General features: G+C 34.5%; 2 protein-coding genes across 2 annotated transcripts in view; one reads left to right on the top strand and one right to left on the bottom strand.

The window, feature by feature from the left end:
* Positions 1-854: 854 nt before the first annotated feature.
* On the bottom strand, positions 855-22899 carry rbp4l (retinol binding protein 4, like). Its single transcript, XM_006627232.3, has 7 exons — positions 22788-22899; positions 4588-4701; positions 3871-3988; positions 2774-2910; positions 2251-2363; positions 1213-1425; positions 855-1065 (listed from the first exon to the last, which is right to left on the bottom strand). Exons 3-7 carry the CDS (start codon positions 3985-3987, stop codon positions 1055-1057), a joined length of 591 nt encoding a protein of 196 aa, XP_006627295.1. The 5' UTR covers position 3988; positions 4588-4701; positions 22788-22899; the 3' UTR covers positions 855-1054.
* pde6b (phosphodiesterase 6B, cGMP-specific, rod, beta) overlaps positions 15033-25917 on the top strand; it is a 24712-nt gene continuing 13827 nt past the window's right edge. Inside the window, exons 1-8 of the mRNA XM_006627233.3 lie at positions 15033-15964; positions 19723-19875; positions 21025-21114; positions 21719-21859; positions 22921-22995; positions 24102-24166; positions 25136-25202; positions 25635-25682. Of these exons, the coding sequence (XP_006627296.1) occupies positions 15494-15964; positions 19723-19875; positions 21025-21114; positions 21719-21859; positions 22921-22995; positions 24102-24166; positions 25136-25202; positions 25635-25682 (1110 nt within the window). The 5' untranslated portion in view covers positions 15033-15493. The remainder of the gene's footprint in view (positions 15965-19722; positions 19876-21024; positions 21115-21718; positions 21860-22920; positions 22996-24101; positions 24167-25135; positions 25203-25634; positions 25683-25917) is intronic.

Below are 25917 nucleotides of genomic sequence, written 5' to 3'. Positions count from 1 at the left end.
CATTTTTTAGTTGGCAAGATACTGTATACCTGCAAATATATCATCTTTTGCATATCCTAACCTAAAGTGTACCAATATCATCACGTGATATATTGGTAGGTGAGTAATTTCTTGCACAAACTGAAAATACCATGCAATACAATTATGTTTATCCTGGCAGCTTGTACTCATATGTAACCAAGGCCTTAAGATTGACCCATAGTTTAAAGTTCTTTGAAAGAAAGAAGCTTCCATAGCTGTTTAAGTCCCCAGTAAATCCAGTAAAGATGATCCAAAGACCGTATGTGTCTAGTTTCCTAGACAGGCTTTTACAAAACAGCTTAGTCTGACAATCACAGATTTTCTGTCATGCTCCAGAGCAGGCCAGCAAATTCCAGGTAGTTTCATTTTATCTGATGTGCCTGAATTAAATAACGGACGATGAGGGATTTGCACCCAATCACAATGTTCAGTGCTAGCTGGATGGATGTCATGTTCTTAACATGGACTGAATTATCATTGTTGAGAAAAAGATGGAAGCCCTGTGATAACTAAAGGGCTGCTACATTGGTATAGGAAATGTAAGAATATACTTTACAGCACTGTAGCAGACCAGATGGACAGATTTCACTCACTTGATTTTTATGTTTTAAGTACTAAATGATAATTAATGTGGTGTTTTTCTTAGTCAATTATATTGTAAGCAAGAAGTATCATAAATGTTTCTTTAAAGGTCATATTGAAAGATTTGTTAAATACTATTAATATTACATTTTTACTTTTTATGCACAGTATCTCTAAACAAACTCCTTAAACATTAAAGCAAGCCTCCTGAGAAACCACTCAACTCTGAAGAAAAAGGCTCATTCAAATGGTTTGTTTAAAAAACAATATTTTTATTGTCACAAACATTGGTTAACACTGAAAACCAGTATTGGTCTTACCCAGAAAATATAAATGCACAATATATCTCCCTAAGCATCACTATGCCATTTCTGTCTCCCCACTGTTGATGCCACTTCTCACATCAGCATGCTTAAGGGATCCTTCCTTAGAAAGTGGTCATGCTTATTCCTTAGCAAGCCCCTGGAGAAAAGCAAAGAGAGGAGAAATGTTAAGTGGAAATCAAGACATTGCTCGATGTTCTGATTGCTGGACTTTTAATTTGCCAGGTCCATGTCTTTGTGACTGAGGGTGTCAATGTCTCCTGTTTTGTTTGGTGTCCTAACTCACCTGACTGGAGCACGGGCTGGAACTGGCCGGCCATGCAGATCTCTGCCTGCTTCTGACGGACAATGCGCTGGATGGCAGGCGGGAGTCCACGGGGGTTGCGGGAGAAGATCAGAGAATAACCGTCGTCACAGGTGCCATCGTCTTTCAGGGAGCGGCAAGCATAGGTAATGGCATAGTTGTCATAGTCAGTATCGATAATCCAGTAGTTGTCACCTAGGTGAGGCAAAGGGAAAAGCAAGTCAATGTCTACATTTCAAAATCTGCATTTTCTGCTATTCCTATTAAGATGTAGGTTTGTGTGGCAAAGTACAACTGAAATAGAAAAAGTCTGAAAGCTCCTTAAGTACTTAAGTTCAATGTTCCCTATTAAACAGGAAAATTTATCAAAGTACAAATTTTGGTGAAAAGACCAGAATAATTTAGATTAATAGTAGACATTTATTCTTTGCTTAATTTTCAAAATAAAGTGGCCAACATCTTAAGTACCTTGCAACAATGGATGTGTATAATGTGCTATTAATTCAAATGGAGGCATACAAAATTAAATTAGTCTTACTATTACAGGGAAAAATTAAAATTTAGTTCCAGAATACAGGACAAACATTTTTAAACAATACTACTATATCATCAATATGCAACCTTGTTCTATCAGCAAAAAATAAAAAACAAAACAAACGGCCTGATCTCTGTTACTAGGTTTAGAAATCTAGAAATGTGATATTCTAGGTAAAGAAAATATCCACACTGTTGATCAGTCAGGTTATTGAATGACACAAGGATGAGATGACAGTGCTTTGATTGTACAGTGCATGTGCAACAGTAACTTAGTCTTCCTGTATTTACATTTTAATGTGAGTCAGTACTACCTTCTGCATTAAGTGGCATTCTAATAATGGAAGGATAATAAAAAGTCTAATACAGGCTATATCTTTTAGACATTTAAAATAGCCCAGAATATATCTTGTTGACCTTTGGGTCCATAACGTATAGAGCAGGAGTAGAATAATAACTCCCCTGAAATGTGAAATTTGTACTCACCCCCGCTGGAAAGGTAACTGGCAAGTCCCTGGTAGTTCATGAACATTTTTCCAGGGGTGGAAGGATCAGGCACAGTGTACTGAGCAGCCATGTCAGCACAAACAACCCAGAACCTGACAAAATATAGGAAGGAAAACCTTCTGCACCATTTCCAACTGGTTTTTCAGTAGACATGCCAAGTGCCTGTCCGTGTTTGTTTTTCTTGTGGGAAGTAAATAATCTAAACACTTGATGTTAAAAATATTTTTTTTCTGGAAATGTTTAAAAACTCTTAAAAAAATGTTGCTGGCTGTGCCATCTTTATTTGTGTCAGTCACAGTAGTAAATGCTTTACATAGCTTTACCTCCTGAGAACGACAAACGTCCTTTAACACCAAACAAATAAGACTGGGGATCTTCAGAAGTGAGAAAAATCATAAATATACGGGCTATATGTTTCTCTATCAGAAAAAAAAAACTTTTGGTGCAAAATATTAGATTAAGCAAGTGCATGCAAGTTGGTTAGTACAGTGTATAAACTCACCCAAAAAGTTTGACCCTTCCCTTGGAAGACGCAGTCATGACACCCTCGTCATCTACTGTGTACTCAGCAGAGATGTTGTCCTGGAGGAACAGGCCCTCTGGGTCTTTCTTTTGCAGGGCATACCATTTGCCAGCGTACTGAAACACACAGACACAAGGAACGGTTATGTGCCCGAAGTGAGGTATTATACCCTGCTGTGTGCAAGTCCATCTGGGAGAATATCTTTTATATTCAGGGGATCAATACAGCATACCTTTGATTGTTGGGGTTTGTTTTCTGAGATGAGAAAACTGTGATGAGATTTATAAGTGAATGTGATGGCATTAGTTTTATGTCCTGTAGTCAACAGATAATCGTGCAAAACAAAATGTTCATAGAAAGTTCAGTCAAAGCCATAGGTAATCAGGCAGCAAGGAAAATCCTGAGAAACACATTAACTTGCACTAACCAAGCAAATAATTGGTAGGGTTATGTTATCCAAAGTTTAACAGTTTTAAAAACCAGAAGAATCTGCAGCTACTGTACTGTATCTTTCACCATCCCACTGGTTTACATACCTGTAGTTGTTCATTAAGCACTCTACAAAAATCTTAATTTTTGTTATTTCTTTCTATTCTGTTGAAAACTTCTAATATGTAAATGTTTTCTACAATTTGCTATAAAGAGTATGTAGATAAGTTTCTAAGAAATAGTGAATGTGTAGCATAGAGAACTAGAATAGTAAACTAATTTAAGAAATTAGTGAATGATTATATAGAAATTGTGATAGTTTTATTCTACATCTCTAACGTTCTCCTCTGACTCACACCTCCTGACTATTGCCATCCTGTTTCCTGCTATTTCATTCTACTGGATGTGCAATTCTGTATTGTATTTTCTTTTATACTTCATTCATTACATTACATGTTGAATCCAACACCAAACAAAGTCCCGTGTTGCACTGTCGTGACTGTCTAGATTCACAGCTTCATAGCAATTTATTTCTATAAATCACACTTTTCAATTTGGATAATTATGGTTCTAGCAAACTGTATTAGAAGCCAGATGAATTATTACAGCATTAATGCCCATTGTGGGATTTTACAGACCAAACTTACCCTCTTTGGGTCAAAGTCCTGTTTTACTGTGAAGCTGTCCACCACGCAGGAGGAAGACCAGCACTCTTCAATGTAGGAGAGAATAACAACCAGAAGAGCAAACTTGGAATAATCCATTCTGCAGAACAGAGAGAAAACCTCTTGGTGTTTCAGTGCCAGAGATATACAAAATAAACTCCAGAGGATGTAGCTGATCAGCCAAGCAGCAGAACCATATGTGTGACATGGTACAGTTAAGGCTTCTTAATGAATTTTGATGTTCCATCACTACTGTATTTGTCAGCATCATGTTTACTGTATGTATTGGTATTAGTTATTAAACAGATTGAAAGAGCTGAAAAGCAAGAGGCTTCACAAAAATTTGAATGTTTAATTTAATTCTATCCTGAAATGCTTCTTGTTGAAGTCTATTTAAAAAACAAGCTGAGCTTTTAGACTTTCTTTAGAAAGTTATGAGGACTATATGCGAGATTGTGCTTAGCTCCATTTCACTATTATCAGAACAGAAGACAAAGCATGTGTAAATCATAATTCCATTTTGATTCACTGGAGCAAAAGAGCTTTCACCCTATGAGAATTATTTTTAAATAGGTGTAGACACATTCAAGTGTTATTGCCACCTGCTAATTTACTGTAAGTGTCATGTCACATAAGAAAATAATTTCCTTACTCCTTATTCACAGTTCCCCCAGCTTTTCAAATAAAAGAGTGTCCTACCTTTTCCTCAGCTGTTAATGCAGTTGGAATGCAATGATGGATCAGTTTATGTCACAAAGAACCTCACTCTTAGTTCTTCTGCTTGATTTTGATGCATTCGTCGTTTGCTGAGGCCTTTAAATAGTGAAAAGACAGACAGGCTTATTGATTATTTTCATTCATGTAACTAAATAAGGTGCTTAAATCTACCACTAATCCAGTTACAAAAATCCCAAAGTAATCTCCCTCTCTGAACTCCACACTTGCAGTAAAAACAATTAGATCTTTATGTAACAAAGAGGCCTAGCCAAATGGAGAAAATAGTTTTGAATCAAAAGGGACCTTTGGGTCAAATGGATGAGTCAATATATACTTCTTATATTCATTTGGCACTTCCAAATGAACAGATTGTTGGGCGAAGGGACTGGATGGGAACTGTTTTATATATTATAAAATGTCAATAACTACAGACTGCTTTAAAAGTGTTTTAAAATTAGAACAATCATTTTATTAACATTTTAGTTTGAAGACTGAGTGGCATTCTCTCACATTTGTCATTTTAAAAATGCAAATGAAAAGCACTAACTCTTACCTACCTGAGAAAATTACTATTCTTGCTTTCCAAACATGATGGAACACATTGAAAAATACCATAATCCACATACTGTACTGCACCTTAATAATGATTTTTAAATCCCATTGATTCATAAGCGTGTGGTACAATATTTTAGAAATAAATGTAGGCACTGTAGATGTGATTCCTCCATTCCACAAAACAATCATGCTCAATGGCTAAAGTTCCCATTTTCAATAGCTCTCCAGCATACCTGACCTTGAGATACTCACATGATGCAGGACATTGGAACTCAAGAGAAAAATTCAATGTGTATTTCTGTGGAGTTCGTAATAAACGTTCAAGAGAAAAATAAAATCTAGCACCCAACTGCTTGCTAGGATATAAATTCTCAGTCTAACACTCAACCGTTCTTTGCTGCTTCCACCTAATGTACCTTATCAACACCATTAATGCACCAATCCTTTGACTATTTCAAGGGGTTTCTGACTACTCTATTCATGTAGGGTGGCTGCGGTCCCTCATGCTAGGCAGGTCTAATCCCAGTCATTTCCTTAAATCGTCTAAATCTGTCGCAGTATTGGGCTTTGTCTGTATCTCCTGAATTCTCATTATTAAATTAAGAATGCATTATTATTAAGAATGCATGATCAAGTGGTCTACAGTATTGTATACCCTTGTTAAATATATTTCTATGCATTAGATTCACTTCATTTACTTCTACCTCCTAATAAACCTTTTCACATCTCTTATGAAATGTAAAGGATTTTTTCATCCTCTTTAATTTGCATCTATATTTGCATTGATATAGAATCTGGCTTGATACAGTATATAGTATGCAGAGCTCAGAATAGGGGGTCCAATAGTTTGAGCTGTAAAGTAACAAGCAAGGGTTAAAAACACATTGGAAAGTAAAAAAAAAAGCTTTTCAGATGTGGAGATGTCTATATGTAAACAGATACAAACTATTCTAACAGTATAATATATACATTTAAAAATTATTAAATATTTGACAATTGCCATTCCATGCAATACAATGTTCTTGCTTCATTTACTTGAGAAACATTTACTTGAGAAATACATTTAATAAAACAATGAAATAAACAACATTTATCAGAAAAAAGAGAAAAAAGTCAAGACCACTGCCACTTTTATTACTATTTGAAGACAGAAATATTTTTTGGGTGTGTGCTATTTAGACTACTTTAAGGAATATAGAAAAAAACATTAAGTGAATACAATTATGATGGAAAGAAACATTCCATGTATTGTTACATATTTTTAATTCATTAAAAATACAGTGCCGTTAAAGAATAAATTGAGCACCTGGACTTATAGTTATAACATGAAACACCAATTGGGACAAATGTGATCTGTCTTTTTAAATGCGCAACATGGATCTGAAAGAGGAAATCCCATAATATACTCAGATGTCTGAGCACACTTTTCCATGTGGAACATGAGGTGACAAAGTCATGACCTCAACACAGTTTTCAGTCATTCTCTAATATTCGTTCTTGCGTCACTCCAGGCAAATAACAGGTGAGGCTAAGACTAATGATTAGGATATATAAGGTAGCATTTCTGGTGCACTGCATTACTGTTAAGACTCAGTCCTGACATGTCCCATTTTTTCAGCAGTAATGACGGTGTGACCACCACAAGCTGAATCACGTGTGACCTAATACAGTTCTTGCTCAAATCTGTCACCTGCAGCAAACAGCTTTTCAGAAGAAAAAAAAACATTTATTATAGATGCATGTGACTATTAGCATTTACAGTACCCTCTTTTTGTGTTTTTTTCATTGGCATATTAAAACCATCTGCTTTGAAGAAAAACAAGCACTTCAGTTGGTTAGTTTTTCCTCCTTCTTGTTCTCAGTAGAGAATCTGGATATTTATTCCCAGTGAAAAATGCAGTTCATTGTGGTGTTTGGTTAAGGATTGGATCTGTAATGTTATTTTTCTGTTTGCTAGAAAATGTGATCTAAGTGTTAATTAATAAAATGAATTGGTTGAAATGAAGATTTCTTTGAACAGAGCAATGAAACAAATTTTTCTCAATCTCTGTTCATCCTCTCTGGCATCAAAATCATAGCTGTTACCTTATTCATTTTAAACATTTAGTGGAAAAATAACAATTTTAAAAGTGTTTCAGGCATTGCTTTAAATGTCACTGAATGTCAAAAGTGCTGAATGGGACAATATAATCTTGTTTGCTTTGCCTTAAGGTAGAGATTACCAGCTCTTGTACTGGGGAACACACTGTTTTTTATTCTAGCCAGACATTTTACTTAATTATAGTCTTAATAAAGATAAATTGCTTTATTCTAACCTTTTCAAGTTTTTTCAAGTTGAGACATCTGAGATAGTACATGATTTATTAAACATAATTGTTAAAAGTTAGCCTCTAATATGTTTAAGGTAATTAAAAAGTTCATATTTATCCTGTTATGAGGTCATATACTGTATAAATATAAGTTCAGTTATGTAACTGTGAGGGGTTCCAGAACTAGTTCTGGGAATCCATGCCTTAAGGCATAATCAGAAAAAATATTTTTTTTTATATTGTAGATAAGTAAGGTATTGAAAACTTTGATTCTCTCTACAAAACCTCTTTATAAAACTACCTATGTAAAGTAGAAGTGAACAATATTAATAATTAATAATACTGATAAATTAATATTCTTCAGTGTCTTTGAATGGCTATCTCACCTTAAAGCAGATCTACTTAATTGCCAGTCTTGATCATATCTTTTAAAAATATTAATTTCATAAAATAGAGTGGCTTGTTCAAATATCTTTTTCATTTTTTTCATATAAGTTATCTTTTTTTGAAAAAACAGAAATAGAACTATTTTTTTCTTCAGACTAATCATAGTGATTTAATTAGGTGTAGTGTGATCCTCATTGTTGCATTGCTTTAATTATCCAGTAAAATAAATGTGAAATAACAAAGTCTAGGAAATGAATACAGTACTTTTTACAAAGGCACCTTAAATAAAATTTGCAAAAACCTGAAATGGCAGTATGCTTTCCGTACTGTAAACAGTATATGTGTTCAGGGTGTGATTCACATGCAGATAGTTTCTATTCTGAGTGGAGATTTCTTGAGGATTTGATTATTAAAGGTCAGATCTGCTTGCTGAGGTCTTTTCAACTCCAGGTGTCACTTAAATTCACCCTATGAGCATCAGCCAGTGTGATTCATGTCTGGCTTGTGCACATAAGTGGTTAGTTAAGTCAAGTCAGGCAAATAGCTGTCATGTGAAACCTACAGTATAGAAGGAAAAGAACCTTGATTTACCTGGATTGATTTTATTCTCTATAATATTCTTAGCTAGCTGAGGTTTGTATATATAATATTCTTTGTTATGCCACAGCTGTACCAGGTTCACAAATTCTGATTTTTGAAGTTATGTGCATATCTCAATATTGGAATAGCACGGTTGTGCTACTGTATCAAGGTCCTATTGAGACAGGATTGTAAATTAAAAAATATGCTGGCCTCCATCATGCTTTTAGTGTGTGATATTGCATTACTTAGATCAATTCAGCAGCATTTCTTGTCACCAATACTAGGTACATTGATGAATACATTTTAAGTTTCACAAACTCTATAAAATTGTAATTTTTATCATTCTTCTGTTTGAAGAGTTTTTCGTTTAATTGTTAGTTTAAATTGTAAAGTAAAATTATAGCAGAGCATGAATACCTTATTAAGATGCATCAACAGACTGCAATACAGACTGAACTTTGATTGGGATTCCTTCAGTGGTACCATAGAATTGGCGGAGCATCAGCAGGATTAAATGGATTTAGATAAAACAGGTTATCTTTGTCCTGTTACACCATAATCTCCCCTGTGACTTTCTAATTACACTATCGTATACAGTACGTAAGATGCTCATCACTCCATCGTTCAGTGCTTTCTTACTTGTCAGGTAGTGCATGGACAGCAGAGTGAAAAGCGATACCAGTTTCATGCAAAAACACTCATAGTCTTTATCCTCCCTCACTGTCACAAGGGTATTTGCAGTGGGGGTGTCAATTGGCAATAGAGAATTCTAAATGGTCATTTTGAAATAGGTTAAAATATTAGGTGATTCCAATCACCTGAAGGATTAGTGTCTTTCTGACTGTATCATTTATACTTTGACTATTAGCAGTGGAGGCAAAATCTTCTAAAAGCAGCAAAACCTTTCAAGCTTTGTAAAACAGCATAAAATAAAATATTTTACATTAACGTTTTAAAAGCCTGAAGTAGTCCTGGTTATTTTAGCACTTTCCCATGTCGGTGTGTTTAAGTAAGGGCTGTATTTGTACCATGTTATATTGCCTTTACATTGTAATGCTCATTTTGTCAGTCCCTTGACATTCTCATTATATTACGGGGCACTGCACATTGTGAGAATATTCCTGTATGCTTTTTTTATTGCTTTTTTCTCCCCTTGGTATGTTTTATATGGCAGTATTTTCAATTCAAATACTGTAGACTTAACTGGTTCAAAAGTACTGTACACACATATAGTTTGAAAAGAAAATACTATTTTTTTCTTGAAGGGAATAGCATATTCATTTTGCTTTTTGTCCATAGAACTTCACTGCCATAATTAAGGTATTTTTCCTACATTCAATGGCAGACATATTTTATGTGTGCAGGGTTCAGTTTCCTGGTGTCCATGTTAAATCCCTGTGGTGTCTAGTAAACCCTGATGTGCCTTTGTTCCTTCTGCTTTTATTGGCTCCTTCAGATGAGCAAGTTTCAAGCAACTACTTAAATTTAGACACCATCCCACACAATACAATTTAAGTATTTTACTCTTTGGCTATCCCTCCCTCCAGAGTATTGTTGCTGGTAGATGAACACACCAGTAGCTGGTGTGCCTTGCCAATAACATGCCAGAGAGCTGAGGTACTATTGAAGCTGCTTAACTGTTAAATGAATGAAAGCCCCAGTAGAATAATGGTTTATAACAGGGTGTTAGAGGGAATCACTCTTTTATTTTCAGAGTAAAAGGCTGTATCTCCTAATTTTATAATTGGTTCAATATTCTTCCTTCCAGTGTGAAATATACCTTTCTTAGAAGCAGATTCATCTCTAGAATTGAAAGCTCTGCAGTACCTTTGAAATTTAGGGAATCCCTAACAAACTGAACACAACCTTCTTCTTAACACACAGGAACTAATGTTACAATTAGGGTGATTCTGAAATGCTCTGGTTTCCTCTTATAATGTAGGTTTGTGTGCTCCCTGTGATGGACTGGCATATCATCCAGGGTGTAGCCTGCCTTGTACCCATTTATTGCCGGGATAGGCTCTGGCTCCCTTGTGACATTCAATTGGATAAAGCAATTAGAAAATGGAAGAATGGGTGATTAGAAAATGGAAGGATGGGTGTTATAATGGTGCTTGAAATATTTAACAGTCTATCCTTGTCAGAAAATGGGTCATACATCTCAGTTTTAGAAGAAGATATGCAGTAAGCATTACTTTCAACAGAAACAAGTGTATCAAATTCAGTCTTAACATACGACTTAATTCATGTCTTTATATCTGCTAAACCACCTAAACTCCAAACGTACAGCAGTTACTGTACTCTAAAGGTACTTTATCTAAAATAAAAGTTAATGCAGTGCATCTCTATCTACATGATTGCTATGCCCTAATATTTAGAACAGTGCTACTCAACATCTGATGCTTCATCAAGGGAAGTGATGGATGTAACTACACCTGGCCCCAGCTTTGATGGGGACCTGGTGGGGCAGAACAAGAAGATGTCAATCCCTCCTCTTCTTTTGGAAAAGTAAAAGAGGTAAAAAGTTCCAGGACCCACGCAAGCTGTGTTTCCACTCTCAATTCACATTTTGCCTGTCGTTGATTTGGTCTTTGCTTTGGGAATACTGCCACCTAGTGTACATAAATACACCTAATTCATCATCAAATAACCACCCCTCCTACTTCTATTACCACTACCCAAAGAGCTGTCACAGTCAAGCTGTCTCCTTTAAGTTAAAATGTCTATTGCATGCTTTATGAATAAGTGACATTGTAACTTCATGATCCTTGGGAGACGTGGTTTCAGGAGACAAGATTTTGGATTTGTCCTTACATTTAAAAAATTGAACATGTAAAATAAATATGAAAAGCCTTGCAAACATAAAATGTATTGTTCCCCACAGAACACTTCAAACAAGTCACACTGATCAGTTATTTGCTGATCCTGACTCTGACCAAACCAAGTGAACAGCTCAGCAGTCTCATTTACTGTGATGTTTTTAAACAGATAGTAGTAGAGTCTCCAATACTTTGGGGGCAGTGAGTTCCATACTGTAGATGTAATGCTGCATAGAGGTAGTCTATCCCACCCAAATATTCTTTGGCAGGATATGAAATTCTCAGATTAAGAGTTGGACTATAGTCATGTAATAACACCTTAAGATAATGTGATTATTAAGTGTCTTTTAAGTGCTTTTAAGGAGATCCACTCTAAATTTCCTCGAGAACCAATGTATCCTGTATTCTACAGACAACAAATCTGAAACAAACTGATAAAGTAGAACCATGAGAACAGTTCCAAGACACAGGCAGTTTAGTTCAATTTAGTTACCAACTCAGTCACATAAACATCATCAACAGCAAAAAAACAGGAGAACCTTGAATCTCCAAATGTCTGCTTTGAGTTGCACAGGCTCTCACAATCACATGGTACTACTAATCAGTAAATTTAAAGCAGCAACAATGAACTTCAGTCCACATGACGACAAGCAGAAATCAACCAAGCACCAACTACCATTAATAATTTACATTGTGTAGCTTTAGCAAAAATCAGTCTAAAATATTCTTATGTAGTATTGCCATAACCATGCTTAGCTAATCTACTGTAGGTGTTCTTACTGATCTCTGGGTGTATCAAAGGAAATGTATCTCTTTTGCACTATTATGAGTAGTGAGCATCATTAATCGAGCTCTGTATGTCTCATTGGAGTTAAGTACATTGCTTAATCATTCGTATATGTATGAGGACTAATAAAATCCGGTTTATCCATCTGACCTTTTGGCTAAGGTATTTAAAGGACCTTATTTTAGACTTCAGAACTCCCTTAGTATGTATGTTCTAAATATAAGAATTATCATTGTATTATCTTACACCTCACATTTTTTTGGACTGTATTCCTGCCCATCTTTACTTGCGTTTTCTGAAAACGTCTGAAAATGGAAGATGTATCCATTAGATATGGATTATCGGAATGCCTATGAATTGCTTCTGTGTATGAATATGACTTAAGTATGTTATACTAGTAATAATGTACAACATGGTTGTTCTCTGGTACTGAAGATCAAGTCATAAACACAAGCTGGTAGGACACACATATTGGTTCAGTCTTCTAGAGTATGCATTGCCCTGTGACGACCTTAACAGCATAGATAAGCCCAGGTGATCTGAAATACAGTACCTGCCAAGATATTTTCCTTTTTCCTTAGACCTCCTGGTAAAAGCTAAGGTTGCAGCTGGAAGAGGTGTTAGAGGTGCCAGTAGGGGGCGCTCACCCTGTGGTCTGTGTGGGTGCTAATGCCCCAGTGTAGCGACAGGGACACTATACTCTAAAAAAAAGGTGCTGTCCTTCGGATGAGACGTAAACCGAGTTCCTGACTCTCTGTGGTCATTAAAAATCCCAAGGTTTTTCTTGAAAAGAGTAGGGATATAACCCCAGCGTACTGGCCAAATTTCCCATTGGCCCTTATCAATTATGGCCTAGTAATAATCCCCCTCTATGAATTGGCTTAATTTCTCTGTTCTCCTCCTCACTAATAGCTCATGTGTGGTGAGCTTTCTGGCAATGCTGCACATTGGTGTTAGTGTAGGGGAATCCCAATTACCTGTAAAGCTCTTTGAGTTGTCCAGAAAAACACTATTTAAGTGTAAGCAATTATTATTATAATGGCTGGTACATGAAAACCAGGTGTGTGCTACATTTAAGTGGATCATATCTTATGTGTAAAGCACCATAGGATCCTTTTGGATGAACAGTGCTACAGTATATACTGTAAATGCAGTTTGTTAAGATTATTATTATTATATGTAGTGTTTGTGTAAAGTATCTTTTTGGTACAGATTTTTTTTTTCAGTTTATCAGCATTTATAATAATAATAATTGCTTACACTTATATACCGCTTAGCGCTTTACAGGTAATGGGGACTCCCCTCCACCACCACCAATGTGCAGCCCCATCTGGATGATGCGATGGCAGCCATAGTGCGCCAGAACGCTCACCACACATCAGCTATTAGTGGACGAGAGGAGAGTAATGAAGACAATTCATAGATGGGGATTATTAGGAGGCCATGACTGAAAAGGGCCAATGGGAAATTTGGCCAGGATGCCGAGGTTTCACCCCTACTCTTTTCAAGAAATGCCCTGGGATTGTTAATAACCACAGAGAGTCAGGACCTCGGTTCTACGTCTCATCCGAAGGATGGGATGGAATTTAAAATATTCGAATATGTTATTTATAGAATGTATAATAGTAGGATATTTTAGTATGTAATTTGCACTTTGTTAAACTGAACGGTTAACAATAACAATAATGAAATGACAATTGATACTCAATATGTAAGTCTGTTAGGCTGAATTGCAGCACCCATCTGTTAAGACATTTGGGAGGGTTCAAACTGAATAGAGGCAGGCTACAATACTGAGTGTGCCAATATAAAAGAACTCTGGGAATTGTACAGCTTTTGCTTCAGTAGATGAACAGGCCTCACATAAGACAATGCCATATTTCAGTGCCCCAGGAGGCCAAGAAGAGAATTACATGATTACAAAATTGCACTTCAGAGAAATTCAGAAATGCCTCTGGTGAAAATTGACGAATTGTTTTTGAATAAGTGATTTGTAATTTTTACACAGTTTTTATTGAATTTATATCACTCTGAAGACTATAGTATATAATTGCAGTGATGATACAAAAGCTTTGGAATGCTTCCATTTACTATACATGAACACCTTTTAATAGAAAACTCCAAGTCACATCAGTGTTTATCCAGTCTTATGTATACATTATGCATGCATGCCAGAAAAAAGAAAAAAGCCAATATATACATTAAAAAATCTATATCTTAACGTAAAATGAAACACGGAACTACTGAGTGTCTTTAGTGTTGTACCTTAATGACACTCTTGTAAAACAATTAAACAGCATACAAAACATAATTAAGATTTCATTTCACAATCTCAGATGAAATGGAATATAAATGGTTGTTTGACTACAAATTGAATACATTTTAATATGTTACTTCCAGCATTTCTAATTTTAATTCTAATTGAGCTGGATATACTGCTCTACCTGTAGTTCAACTAATTGTTGAAACCCTTTGTACCAGCACATAATTTCCAGCCCCCTTTTTATTAATATATTTGTAAAACCTTGAAACAGACAAATACTGTTTGGGGAAAAAATATTAAATTACTTATGTTATTTTTCCTTTAATTTATCATTTGTAAATATGATTATATTCATTTTAGCCCTTATAAATGGAGCAAGTATTGCACTGAATCAAAATGTTTGAAAACCCATTTTTAACAGATAATTAACTTTAGGTGACGTAAACATGGGCATTGCTGTCTCTGATCTAGATAAGGGCAAAAATCTGAGATTGCTCTACCTGACATTTAAAAAGAGTAACTTTTCTGAGAAGTATTTAAAAATACATTGTTGATTGATTTTTATTTTCAATTAAAAACAAACCATGAACCTGCATGATCCCTACAAGAATTTCCAGGTGCTGAAATAATCAGACAGTAGCCGGGCTAAATAAGGATTAGGAATAAGGAGTGTGTTTTTGATTAGGAACATAAAGAGCTTGTGAGCCAAGGCAAGCTGGGAGAATGGGCAGTGAAAGCCAACCAGATTGTGGACCCAGGTTTTTCAAAAGCCATTTTGGGTTCAGATGTGGTGCATGGAATCAGATTTAATACAGTTTTGCTAAAATAATATTCCCAATGCACACTGAGAGAAGGAAAAAGCAATATTCCTGAAGGCTTGGGTGTCAGCTTTGGGGCAGGTCACCTGATCAGTTTTGCATGAGAAGATCCGCTCCAGCCCAGAGTTCACCTTCAACACTATTAAGCAAAATACCTTGCTGATGACAGTAGGATTGGACATTGCTTGTCCCTGCTGCTGCAGGTGCCTGGATTCACAGCTGGGTGTCCTGTAACTTTTTCTTTTTCTTGGAATTTGTGGATTATATACCTGTTTTCCTTCTTAATATTTATTTAATAAAGCCTCTTAGGAAATTTCACCGCATACACAACAGAGCAGAGGACTGGGGTTAAAGATCCCAAAACCAAGATGAGTGTCACTCAGGAAGACGTGGAGAAATTCCTTGATGGAAACCCGGATTTCACCAAGCATTACTTTGATAAAAAGTTGAAGCCTGGGGCAATTTCTGCCATTCTTGGCCAAACACAGGTGCAGGTGGATTTCACTTCTTTTAAGGAACTCAGCCAGGTGGAGGAAAGCGAAATTTTGTTTGAGCTCATCCGAGACATGCAGGAGAGTATCAACATGGAGAAAGTTGTCTTCAAGACCCTCAGGAGGATCAGCTTCCTCATCCATGCGGACCGCTGTAGTCTCTTTATGTACCGTCAAAGGAATGGTATAGCCGAGCTGGCTACCCGGCTTTTCAACGTCAATAAGGACGCAGTCATGGAAGATTGCCTAGTGCAGCCAGACAGTGAGATAGTCTTCCCACTGGACATTGGGGTGGTAGGAAACGTTGCCCAAAGCAAGAAAACTATTAATGTTAAGGATGTTTCACAGGTAGGTTTTGATTTGACATTTAAAAAAAATCCTACTTACAGTCCATAGATTGATCCTAGTGTTGGAATATGGATTTTTTCATAAACAAGAGCATGTTCTTTGGTGTTGCAATAGTCATACAGCAAATAGAAAGGATTTGGATTAGATAGTTATTTAATTAAGCAATGCACAGTTGGGCCTATGTTCCCTATTAACTCTAATATAGAATACAGGGTCCTGGCAAATAATTCTGAATTCTTAAATGTGTGCCTAGTGAATTTACAGCACTTTATTCTGTAATTACAGAATTACCTTTTTTTCTTTGGTTAAATGTTTAAGATCTACTAAAGTGCTTCCATTTAGTTCGACTGAGAAACAGGACAAGTATTTCTAACTTATCTAGCCAAAAATAAAGGGGTTACCTTTAAACTCTTTACCCATTATAGCTATAATCCATTCACCAGTTATTAATTCCAGATTAAGCAGCTACGAGGGGTTCTATTATGTAAACCATGTGACAAGGGCGTAGAATAATTGATTATCACCTGTGCAAAAGAACAGATTTATAGGAAGAACTGCATAATGTGCTGTATTTTACATTTGAAATTGCATTAAGGCACTTCAAATGCTCAATTAAATTAGAAGACAAAAGAAATATACATTTTATCAACTGTTAGTTGAATGTTTTTGCAAAAGCCCCATAATTATCAACAATTTGGTGAATACAGCATACATTATAAATACAGTATGAGCAGAAGTAGTTTTCTGACAGCAACCTTTTGTTTACATACTGTATGTTCTAAATATTTAACTACTGTAAATATGACATGAATATTATCTTTCTCATTTAAAAAAAGTATTGTGTGATCTTCATCTAATGCACTGGGTTGAGTTTTATATAATTTTTATAGATTATAAAATACTTCAATTTGACAAACTTTATACATTAAAAGTATAGTATAGTAATATCAACACATTAAAAACTCAATTCTCCTCACTAGAATGAAAATGCATCACTCTAATTTATAGTGATGACAGGGAATTCACTGGAGCAGATAGAGTAGTACAATTAAGTACCTTTTTCTAGCTTTCAACAGCAGCATCGTAACTGTGTTTTATGCCAATTCAGAACGAGTAGCCTTAGCCACAACACTATGCTGCATGTGTTGCAAGACTAAAATAATTACTTTTTTGCTGATAAAATACAATTTCTTTGGATAATCTATAGGTGTTCATGAGCTATGATTTTTAAGTTGCCTTGTACTACATTACATAGAATGTCTATGTTGATTAGGTGTCTTTGGCATTTAGAAGATACAAAAATACATGGAGATGATGACAATCCTATTGGGATAATCTCATTTGTTTCTGCCATGTCCTCCGACCCTAATATAATATATGGGATTATCAGTCCTGCTTCAGTTATACCTAAATTAATTGTGTTATTAATGGGTCAGCAAAGACTGGGCATGTGGATTTGTATAATATTGTTATCAGAAATACAGTATTTCAGATGATAACCATACAGATTTGGTGAACAGCAAAAGTTTAGGATGCTGCTGGATCTTGTGAGAAGATTATGTTTCTGACAAATTCTTTTTTAAATTACTTTTTACATTATTATGTTTTTTTTATTTATTATTTCAGAAAAATTGTTATACAAGGGTTTTGGGATAAAACAACCTACAAATGTGAACTGTGGGTCATTCTGTGTGAATTCTACTTTGGTTTAGTAGAAGATAGAAGCCAGTTACAAAATAAGGTTAGATAGCTGAGTCTACATCATTGATATAAATTAAGAACAACAGGTCCCAATACTGACCTCTGTGGTACTTCACTAATAACATCATCACATTCTGAGTATTCACCCTTTATCTGTACCCTCTGTTTTCTGTTTTCTAATATTCAATTGTCAATCCAAACACTGATGTTTCCCTGAATGCCTGTTGTCTGCAATTTAGGAATTAATCTTTATGGGGATTAAATACCTTCTGACTATTTAGATATACCATATCATATGTCCTTTGCATTACTGTTTTTGTTTGTTTAAAGAACTCTAACATATTGGTTAGGCAAGATATATTTCTTAACCCACGCTTACTATTTCTAGGATATTAGTTATACAGTACTGTAGGTGATCCATATAGGTGATTATCTAGTTTACTTCTTATGATCATTTCATTTAACGTACATGTAAGAGAAGAGAGCTTCAGTTTTTTCACCCTTTTTAAGGATGTGTACTACATTAGCATTTTTTTAGTCCTCGGATTCTAACCCTGTCTTAAGGCCCTGTTGGAAGTGTTGGATCACTAATTTCTGAATAAAATGTCTCAATTCCCTGAGTACAATTAGTAAGATACCTTTGATCCCTGTTGTTGATTTCCTCTTTGGTTAAAACCTGAGTGCAAAACGTATTTGGTATGTCAGTCATTTCCATTTAATTTCATTTGCTATTTTTATCCAGGTAATATTTCATTCCTTCCTTGGCAGTTCTTCTGTTGTTATAATGCTGAAATAATTTTTATCATTCATAAACATTCTTAGTTTCTTAATTTCTTTGCCAAAGAGCCTGCATAACCACTACATTATCTGTAAAGGTTGAAGCAGAGAGGAGGATATATCTGTTTTGTATATTGTTGTTAGTAACTGATTTTACAAATTATGCGGCGATGTTTGTGACTCACTGCTCTTCCACTGCGGAGTGGATCAGCTCTTGTGCTGCAGGCCTACCTGCTGCATATGGTGTTTAGGTGTGTGTATAAACAGGAAGAGTTCAAGTGAAGGAAATCATTTATTGTTAATATTTCTAGAAGGAAGTTATTAATGTCCAGAACGCATTAGACAAATTTATAGACAAGTGTTTGCTGGTTTCAATGAAATGCGGAGCAAACAATATTAAAGTCCCGAAACATATCATAGTACCTGCTAATGGGAGAACATGAAAGTGTGACTATTGTCCATTTTTCCTGTGTTGTTTGAATGAGTGATGTCTGTAATGGGGCTTGATGTTTTTGTCATTTGAAAATGTGTCCTACTATGGTTCTTTATAGTGAATCTATTGAGTCTGAAATGTGTATGTTATTTCAATAACTCTTCTGATTTTAAAATTCTGAATTTAATATGTCACCCTTAAGTTACCTTTTAGATAATTAAGGTATAAGGCCCAATGGACACCCTATAGTTAGAATTTTTTAAATTTAACTTATTGTTCTCATTAAGTTGTAACTAAATGTTATTTAGAAAAAATGCAAAAAATATGTAAATGGTCCTAGTGTCTTCAATAATAATTTATGTGAACCACAATTATTACTTGCAACACAGAATATATGGCTATTATTGCAGAATAAGTACACAGTTAATCACTGAATCAAGAGTGTGTTGTACAATGACACAAGCATGATGTATTTGGGTTTATTAGAACTACAGTATAATGAAAAATGCCTTGCATAATTGTATCCCAATTATCCCTATGTATCCCTGCATTATTCAAAACTATGATCAAAAGACAGACTTATACTTTAGGAGAACATTTCTTAGGCCTATGGAAATACTAGCAAGATGCCTCCTCTGCTGCTTTGAAATTTTCTAGAATATTTCTAGGTACTGGAATGATATAATTTGCAAAAAAAAGAAATGCCTGGAAAATACTTTTATGATGATTTATTCTTTTTAGTTTTCAGTAAGTACATACTTAATGTTCTTTTAAAATGGAAACGGTCTTGGAAGGCCTTTTCTGAAAATGATTTTAACAAATCTCTCTCCTTGGTCTTGGAAACCAGTGCAGCCAATACAGCCCATTTGTGGATGATCTCACAGACTACAAAACCAGAAACATTCTGGCCACCCCAATCATGAATGGCAAGGATGTGGTGGCAGTGATAATGGCAGTGAACAAAATAGACGGGCCTTACTTCACCGAGGAAGATGAGGATGTGAGTACAAAGTGAAATCTTTGGGTTTTCAATTGTTAAGTGGTCTGTTAAAACATCAATGTATGCAATGCTATCTACATTTATATCAAAATATCACAGCCCTACAATAGTACTGTTGTGCCTTTACTGTACCTCTTCTGTGTATAAGAATAAGTATGGGCCTCCTGTATTTGGTGTTCAGTGTTTCTCAAGGCCAGGCTACAGTTACATTTACTGTACGTCATAAGCTAAACTACTGTAGGTTGTCTGTTTCAAGGCTCTTTAAAAGGAGTCATAGCCAACTGCAATTAACTTAGATGGGAAAATTGTGCTCTCCTGCAAAAAAGTAGTAATTGCAATTGCTGATTTTTGATTATTGAAATAATTGAAAAAGAATTACAATTCAAGCTTAATAACTGTAATATTATGAAGTTTTGTTATAATTTGCCTTTTTCTAGGATAAACCTCTTAATTTCATCTCAACTTAAAAATGTTAAAAGAGAAACAGTGTCTAAAATATTACCCAGTGTATACAGCATGTATTTTCTTTTCGGTTTGTTATCAAAATGTCTTACCAGTAAATATTCAGTGTTTTATGGGGCAATACTTTACATATTTATAAAATACAGAAACAGAAACTGTCTGGAATTTATTTTTGGGAGGACTTTAGAAGGAATTTAATTAACATTTCTCTTTTTTTGATATGAGCAATTTCTAGGTTAAATACCAGCCATTTTACATTTGGTTTAGGACATATCTTTTATCGTGATACAGTATGTGAAATCATCCCTCTATGTGCTGCAACCAATCTTGAAACACTCAACATTGACATACATTTTTATAATCTAACAGGAAATATTGTGAAAGGGTAATCCAGAGGTATTTGTTTGGCTATTAACTAAATACTGTAACAAAATACTATGGAGTAAAGTGTTTCAGTTAGTCTTTTGAAGTAAATATTGTAGTTGGTATGGCACTCAAAATGGATCAGGTACCCTAATGCATTGCAGCGTTATCTCTCTTTCCACAAGATAGCCAGTAAGATCAAAGCCTGCTTTTTCCATGTGAAGCTAATGTTTTAGAAGGATCAAACTCACTTCATTGCCAGTGGATCAGTATAGCAATGATACCAACAGCTGTCTTCTCTTTTTCTTTTCCCACTCTTTACAGCTTTTTTTAAAGTATCTAAATTTTGCGTCTTTGAACCTCAAGATCTACCACCTGAACTACCTGCACAATTGTGAAACACGTAGAGGACAAGTAAGGATCTCTTTTCAAATCAGTTTTTATGAGTCTGCAATTAAATACCCATAAGGCGTTTGCTTCTGTTTTGCAAATCAAAATCATATATACAGATAAGTTATGCCAAAATGTAAAGTGTTTGACATATTTCTGTCATACTGTATTTCTGTAAATATTAAAAAATAAATCATTCCTTACATTTGCTGAATTGATGTAAACTGAAGTGAATCCAGTCACATGATTTGGTTAGTCACCTAAGATTAAAAATAGATGCAGTAGTGCTCAGGAAGCGTAGGTGATAAAGGAGTTATTTTAATTATTATTTATTATTTTTAAGATTGTATCTTATAATATTATAATTATTGTATAATCATGTATTTATATAATGATATAATTATATGGTATATTAATTATTTGTATAATATTAATATAATTTATATATATCTGTATAATATTATATATTTTAAATAATTTAGCTGGAGATGGAATATCAGAAAAGTAACTACAAGGATGACTTTTAACTGCCAGACAAAGTTTCAGTTTAACTCTAAACTTCGCAATGAGTTGGCATTAATGTCAGTCTTACTTTGAGTATATATTGAAGCGTGTTTTACTTTCCCAGGTCCTGTTGTGGTCTGCGAACAAGGTGTTTGAGGAGCTGACAGATATCGAGCGACAGTTTCACAAAGCCCTGTACACAGTGCGAGCGTATCTCAACTGTGACAGATACTCAGTGGGGCTGTTAGACATGACAAAAGAAAAGGTTTGCATCCCCAAAATATATTTTTGGACTTATGTAGTTAACAAAAAATAAGCTCTAGAAAAAATAAATCAAACAGTGTCATTGATGAAAGCTACAAACACATTGATAAGATACGCTTCCCTGAAGACACCAATAGTTGAATTGTTACAAAGTGGAAGCAACATTTATTTTCTAGTGAAAATTATAATGATATCTGAGATAATTGAGTAATGAATAGCATTCATGTTTTTTTTTAAATCTGGATATGTTTATATATGGGAAGATATGATAAGCATGCATCTGTCTTTATACCTGATTTATTTTTCTTTTCTTTTTTTTACACATTGTGGATCTCAAGATTTACAGTAGCAATCTTTTAACAGTACTTATTGAGCATTCAATCTGCTCGATATTCTTTAACTGTAAAGCATACTCCCCTTATATTGTATCACTGTGGTAGAAATGCATACTGTACAAAATGTATATATATATAATGTATATATCTTGTGTATGTCAAATGTATATTATCCAAAGTGATACTACTGTGTAATTCCTTTCCACAACACAATTAATTTCTATCAATTGGATATGCTGCAGTGAGAATCAGAACAATATCTGCTAAGGCAGGGTCACTTAGAATTAATTAGTATATTTATTTTCCAGTTAAGCCTGCTTTCAGCACCCAGAATGTACATACTGTGATTTTGCACCTCAACCTTGGATCAAGGACATAACACACAGCAGTCCTATAAAAAAATAGATGTTTAAAACCCAACTAGGCTGAGTAGGTTGAATGACCTCCTTTCTTTCGGGAGCATGTTCCATCTGATCTATTTTATCATTTTAAGCTGTGATATCTGAAAATGTGGTCACAATTACACAGAGTATATTGATTTTTCACATGTGCAGTTTAGTAATAACATTAATATAGACAGCAAAAAAAAATTGCCTTATTCGGACTTGAGTGCTCCATCAACCACTTATGTGTGAAAAGGCGTGAAGTGTCAGGTGTTAAGCAGTTTTCATGTCATGCCACCAAACTATAAGAGTTTACTAACTGTCTGGTATGTCTGGTTTCGCAGGAGTTCTTTGATGTGTGGCCTGTTCTCATGGGTGAAGTACCTCCTTACTCTGGGCCTGTAACACCAGATGGAAGGGTGGGTGTGCAATGAATCGAACAGACCGGAGACACAGAGACAAGAAACAGATTTTCAATGTTAACATATGTACAATAAATGTGATTGTGAGCTACTGTAAATTACCTGAAGAATTTTAACTAATGCTTTTTTGTAGAACGTTAGAAAAAGTCAGAAGTAAAACAAATCCTTAATGTTTCATTTTTTCTCCTGAAAGGGAAACCTGGGCTGCTTTGCCCATAGCAAAATTGTTATTTTTTAAAAAGCAGTTTTTAAAATATATTGCTTAGAATGGTTCTGACCCCTAACATTAAAATATATTTATATATATTATAAAATATATTTATCATTATGTATCAAGAGAGCTCTGACTAAAAACTTGCTGTTGATGCATAAAATGCTTTAAATCCATTAACCCTGAGACAGGACCTCTGTGTTCTCTTTCACTGAGCATCTAATAGCTTACTTGATTCAGTTATTGATTTACATAGTGTACCTTACCATTCTTTCTAAGCTCTATTAACGTTTGATAGACTTCACAATTTTTCGGACTTACAGTGTTTGTAAGTCTCAACCAGAAAAACAACAGGAAATATCAGATGTTTGATCTCATTGCAGCTTTGTGCTTAACAGAATTTTCTATTTCTACTGTGTGGAAATTTATAATTTACAGATGGTTGATGTTTGGGTTTCACCCTTCAATGTTAAGGATATTAAGTTAAGAATAAAATATTCTGATTCTCAAGAATCAGGTGTTAATAAAGTCATTGTTTTACATAACATGAAAATTTTATGGTGTAGAATTTTTAGATTCACATCCAACAACATCTATAAGGTTTTTAAAATCTAATGGCAGTTCAGGTGTTTGTTTGATAACTGAACTGGATAATAATTTGCTTAACAAATTTTACAAACTGCAGTTTATTGTTCAGGCAACCACCTGACAGGAATATAATATACTGTAATACCAATATAATATCATAGCTTTGAGTGGGGAAAAAGTGATTCTTCTGGAGATCCACACCATTACTTTGGAACATTATTTTCTCTCATTTTGGGGGGGGGGGGTATATGGTAAGGAATTAATGTCACAACTATTTATTTTCTCTTGTCTTGATGTGTTACAGGAAATCATTTTTTACAAAGTCATTGACTATATTCTGCATGGAAAAGAAGAAATTAAAGTTATCCCGTAGGTGCATTTATTCTTTTTTTTTAAAATAGAGATCATTATAGTAGCAGAAAAGGCCTTTCCAATGATAATGTAATATACTGATATATATATTATGTATTATTAATATATTATAATTAGATTTGATGGTAGCATAGCAGCACCCATGAAAATATAAAAAGTAGAGCAATGTTAACAATATTAGTAGGATAATAGAAGAATAAGATACAGTTTATAGGGAAAAACCTTTAAAACCTTTATATTTAAAAATTAAGCTGTTTGATGCGACTGTTTTTACCCCACAGAATATGGACTAGTGCATGGTTATTAAATACCCCCTTACTTTTATCATATCACCACAAGATAACCTTAGGAGAGTATCATTGGCTTTTGTAAACCATATGTGTTCATTTAATTTGATCACAGCATTCATTGCTGTGTTTGAAGATTAGTCAATAAAATATGAACCTGAAATATGTCTCTAAAAATAATTAGGTGGGTTTTAAATTATCACGTATGGATTTAATCATTAGAGCTATTTTCCAGTTTTCATCCTATGCTTATTATACAGAAAAGGCATAAGCAGTTTTCCAATTTCTTAAACTTTCTATATTGATTTCATAGACATAGCTTTACAATTTCAGAATCCATTACATTTTATTGATGTTAATAGATGTTAATAGAATGTCTTATGAATTATCTCAGAAATTTCTAAAAATCTGATTGACGAATTCTACTTAAGATGTCTAAATCCATTAAATGCATTTACAACTGTCTAAGTAAGTTTCAGTGCGGAATATTAATATAACTAATTAATTATTAACATTAGCGGGTACCATGGCAGGTCATTAGAAGGGAAGATGTTTACATAAGAACATAAGAAATGTTTCAGAACATAAGAAAAGTTACAAACAAGAGGACACCATTCAGTCCACCTGGTCAGCTGGTTGCTAGTAGCAAATTAATTTGAGAATCATTTCTTTTTTAAAGGAATCCACCAGCAGATCACTGGGCTTTGGTTAGTGGACTACCAACCTATGTAGCTGAAAGTGGCTTTGTAAGTGCTTCAATTTTTGCTTGTTCTGTATACAATGCTAAATGGCCAAACCAAATGAAAAAAACAATAGCAACATGCTGCTTAGAAGAGCTCCAGTTGGGATGAATGTTTTGACACCCTATTTATAGATGAGTTAATATAAAAAGGTAGTGGAATTTCAGTTTAGTTTTTTTTTGCAGAGCACCACATATTACAGAAACTACTGTAACTGTACTGTACTGTAACATTTTAGCTGCATTCATGAAGATAGTCATATAGTCTCGATTTTGTCTTCTAAAGTTCTCTTTCTCTAAATTTGTATTTTTTTATAATTACATAAAATCTGAAAAATTATTGCTTTTATTACAATGCTACCATATGTCGACAGTGTGGGCACTTGGACAAGAAAAACAGTTCTTCAAGTACCAATTTGATGTTCCTTCTCTTTAACAGATCTGCAACATCATGAATGCAACCTCAGAGGACATGTTCAAGTTTCAGGTAAAAACAAAGTTACAAATTAATACAGCATCCATAACATGAGGAACTCAACTATAAATAAAGTTAATAACACATTGAGACCTAAGCCTGGCTTATATACATTATACAGTATACAATGTACATGCTTTAAATCTTCAAAAAATATGAAAAAATAATAATAAATACCTATATATGGCTGAGGAGTATGTGCAAATTCTCCTGTTTTTTATCGCAATAATAAAAGAAGTCAGAAAAT

Source organism: Lepisosteus oculatus, chromosome 3 (genome assembly GCF_040954835.1).
Source record: "Lepisosteus oculatus isolate fLepOcu1 chromosome 3, fLepOcu1.hap2, whole genome shotgun sequence".
Taxonomy (NCBI): Eukaryota; Metazoa; Chordata; class Actinopteri; order Semionotiformes; family Lepisosteidae; genus Lepisosteus; species Lepisosteus oculatus.
The sequence above is the reverse complement of the archived record's forward strand: the minus strand, read 5'-3'. Positions and strand labels throughout refer to the sequence as shown.

Bases quoted from the DNA above. Each gene is read 5' to 3' on its own strand.
- rbp4l (XM_006627232.3), bottom strand. From the start codon at position 3,987: ATGGATTATTCCAAGTTTGCTCTTCTGGTTGTTATTCTCTCCTACATT. The intron at 2,364-2,773 runs GTGAGTTTATAC...ATATTTTGTCAG, and splicing joins GGAAGGGTCAAACTTTTTGG to GTTCTGGGTTGTTTGTGCTG. The intron at 1,426-2,250 runs GTGAGTACAAAT...TGCCTCACCTAG, and splicing joins CAGTTACCTTTCCAGCGGGG to GTGACAACTACTGGATTATC.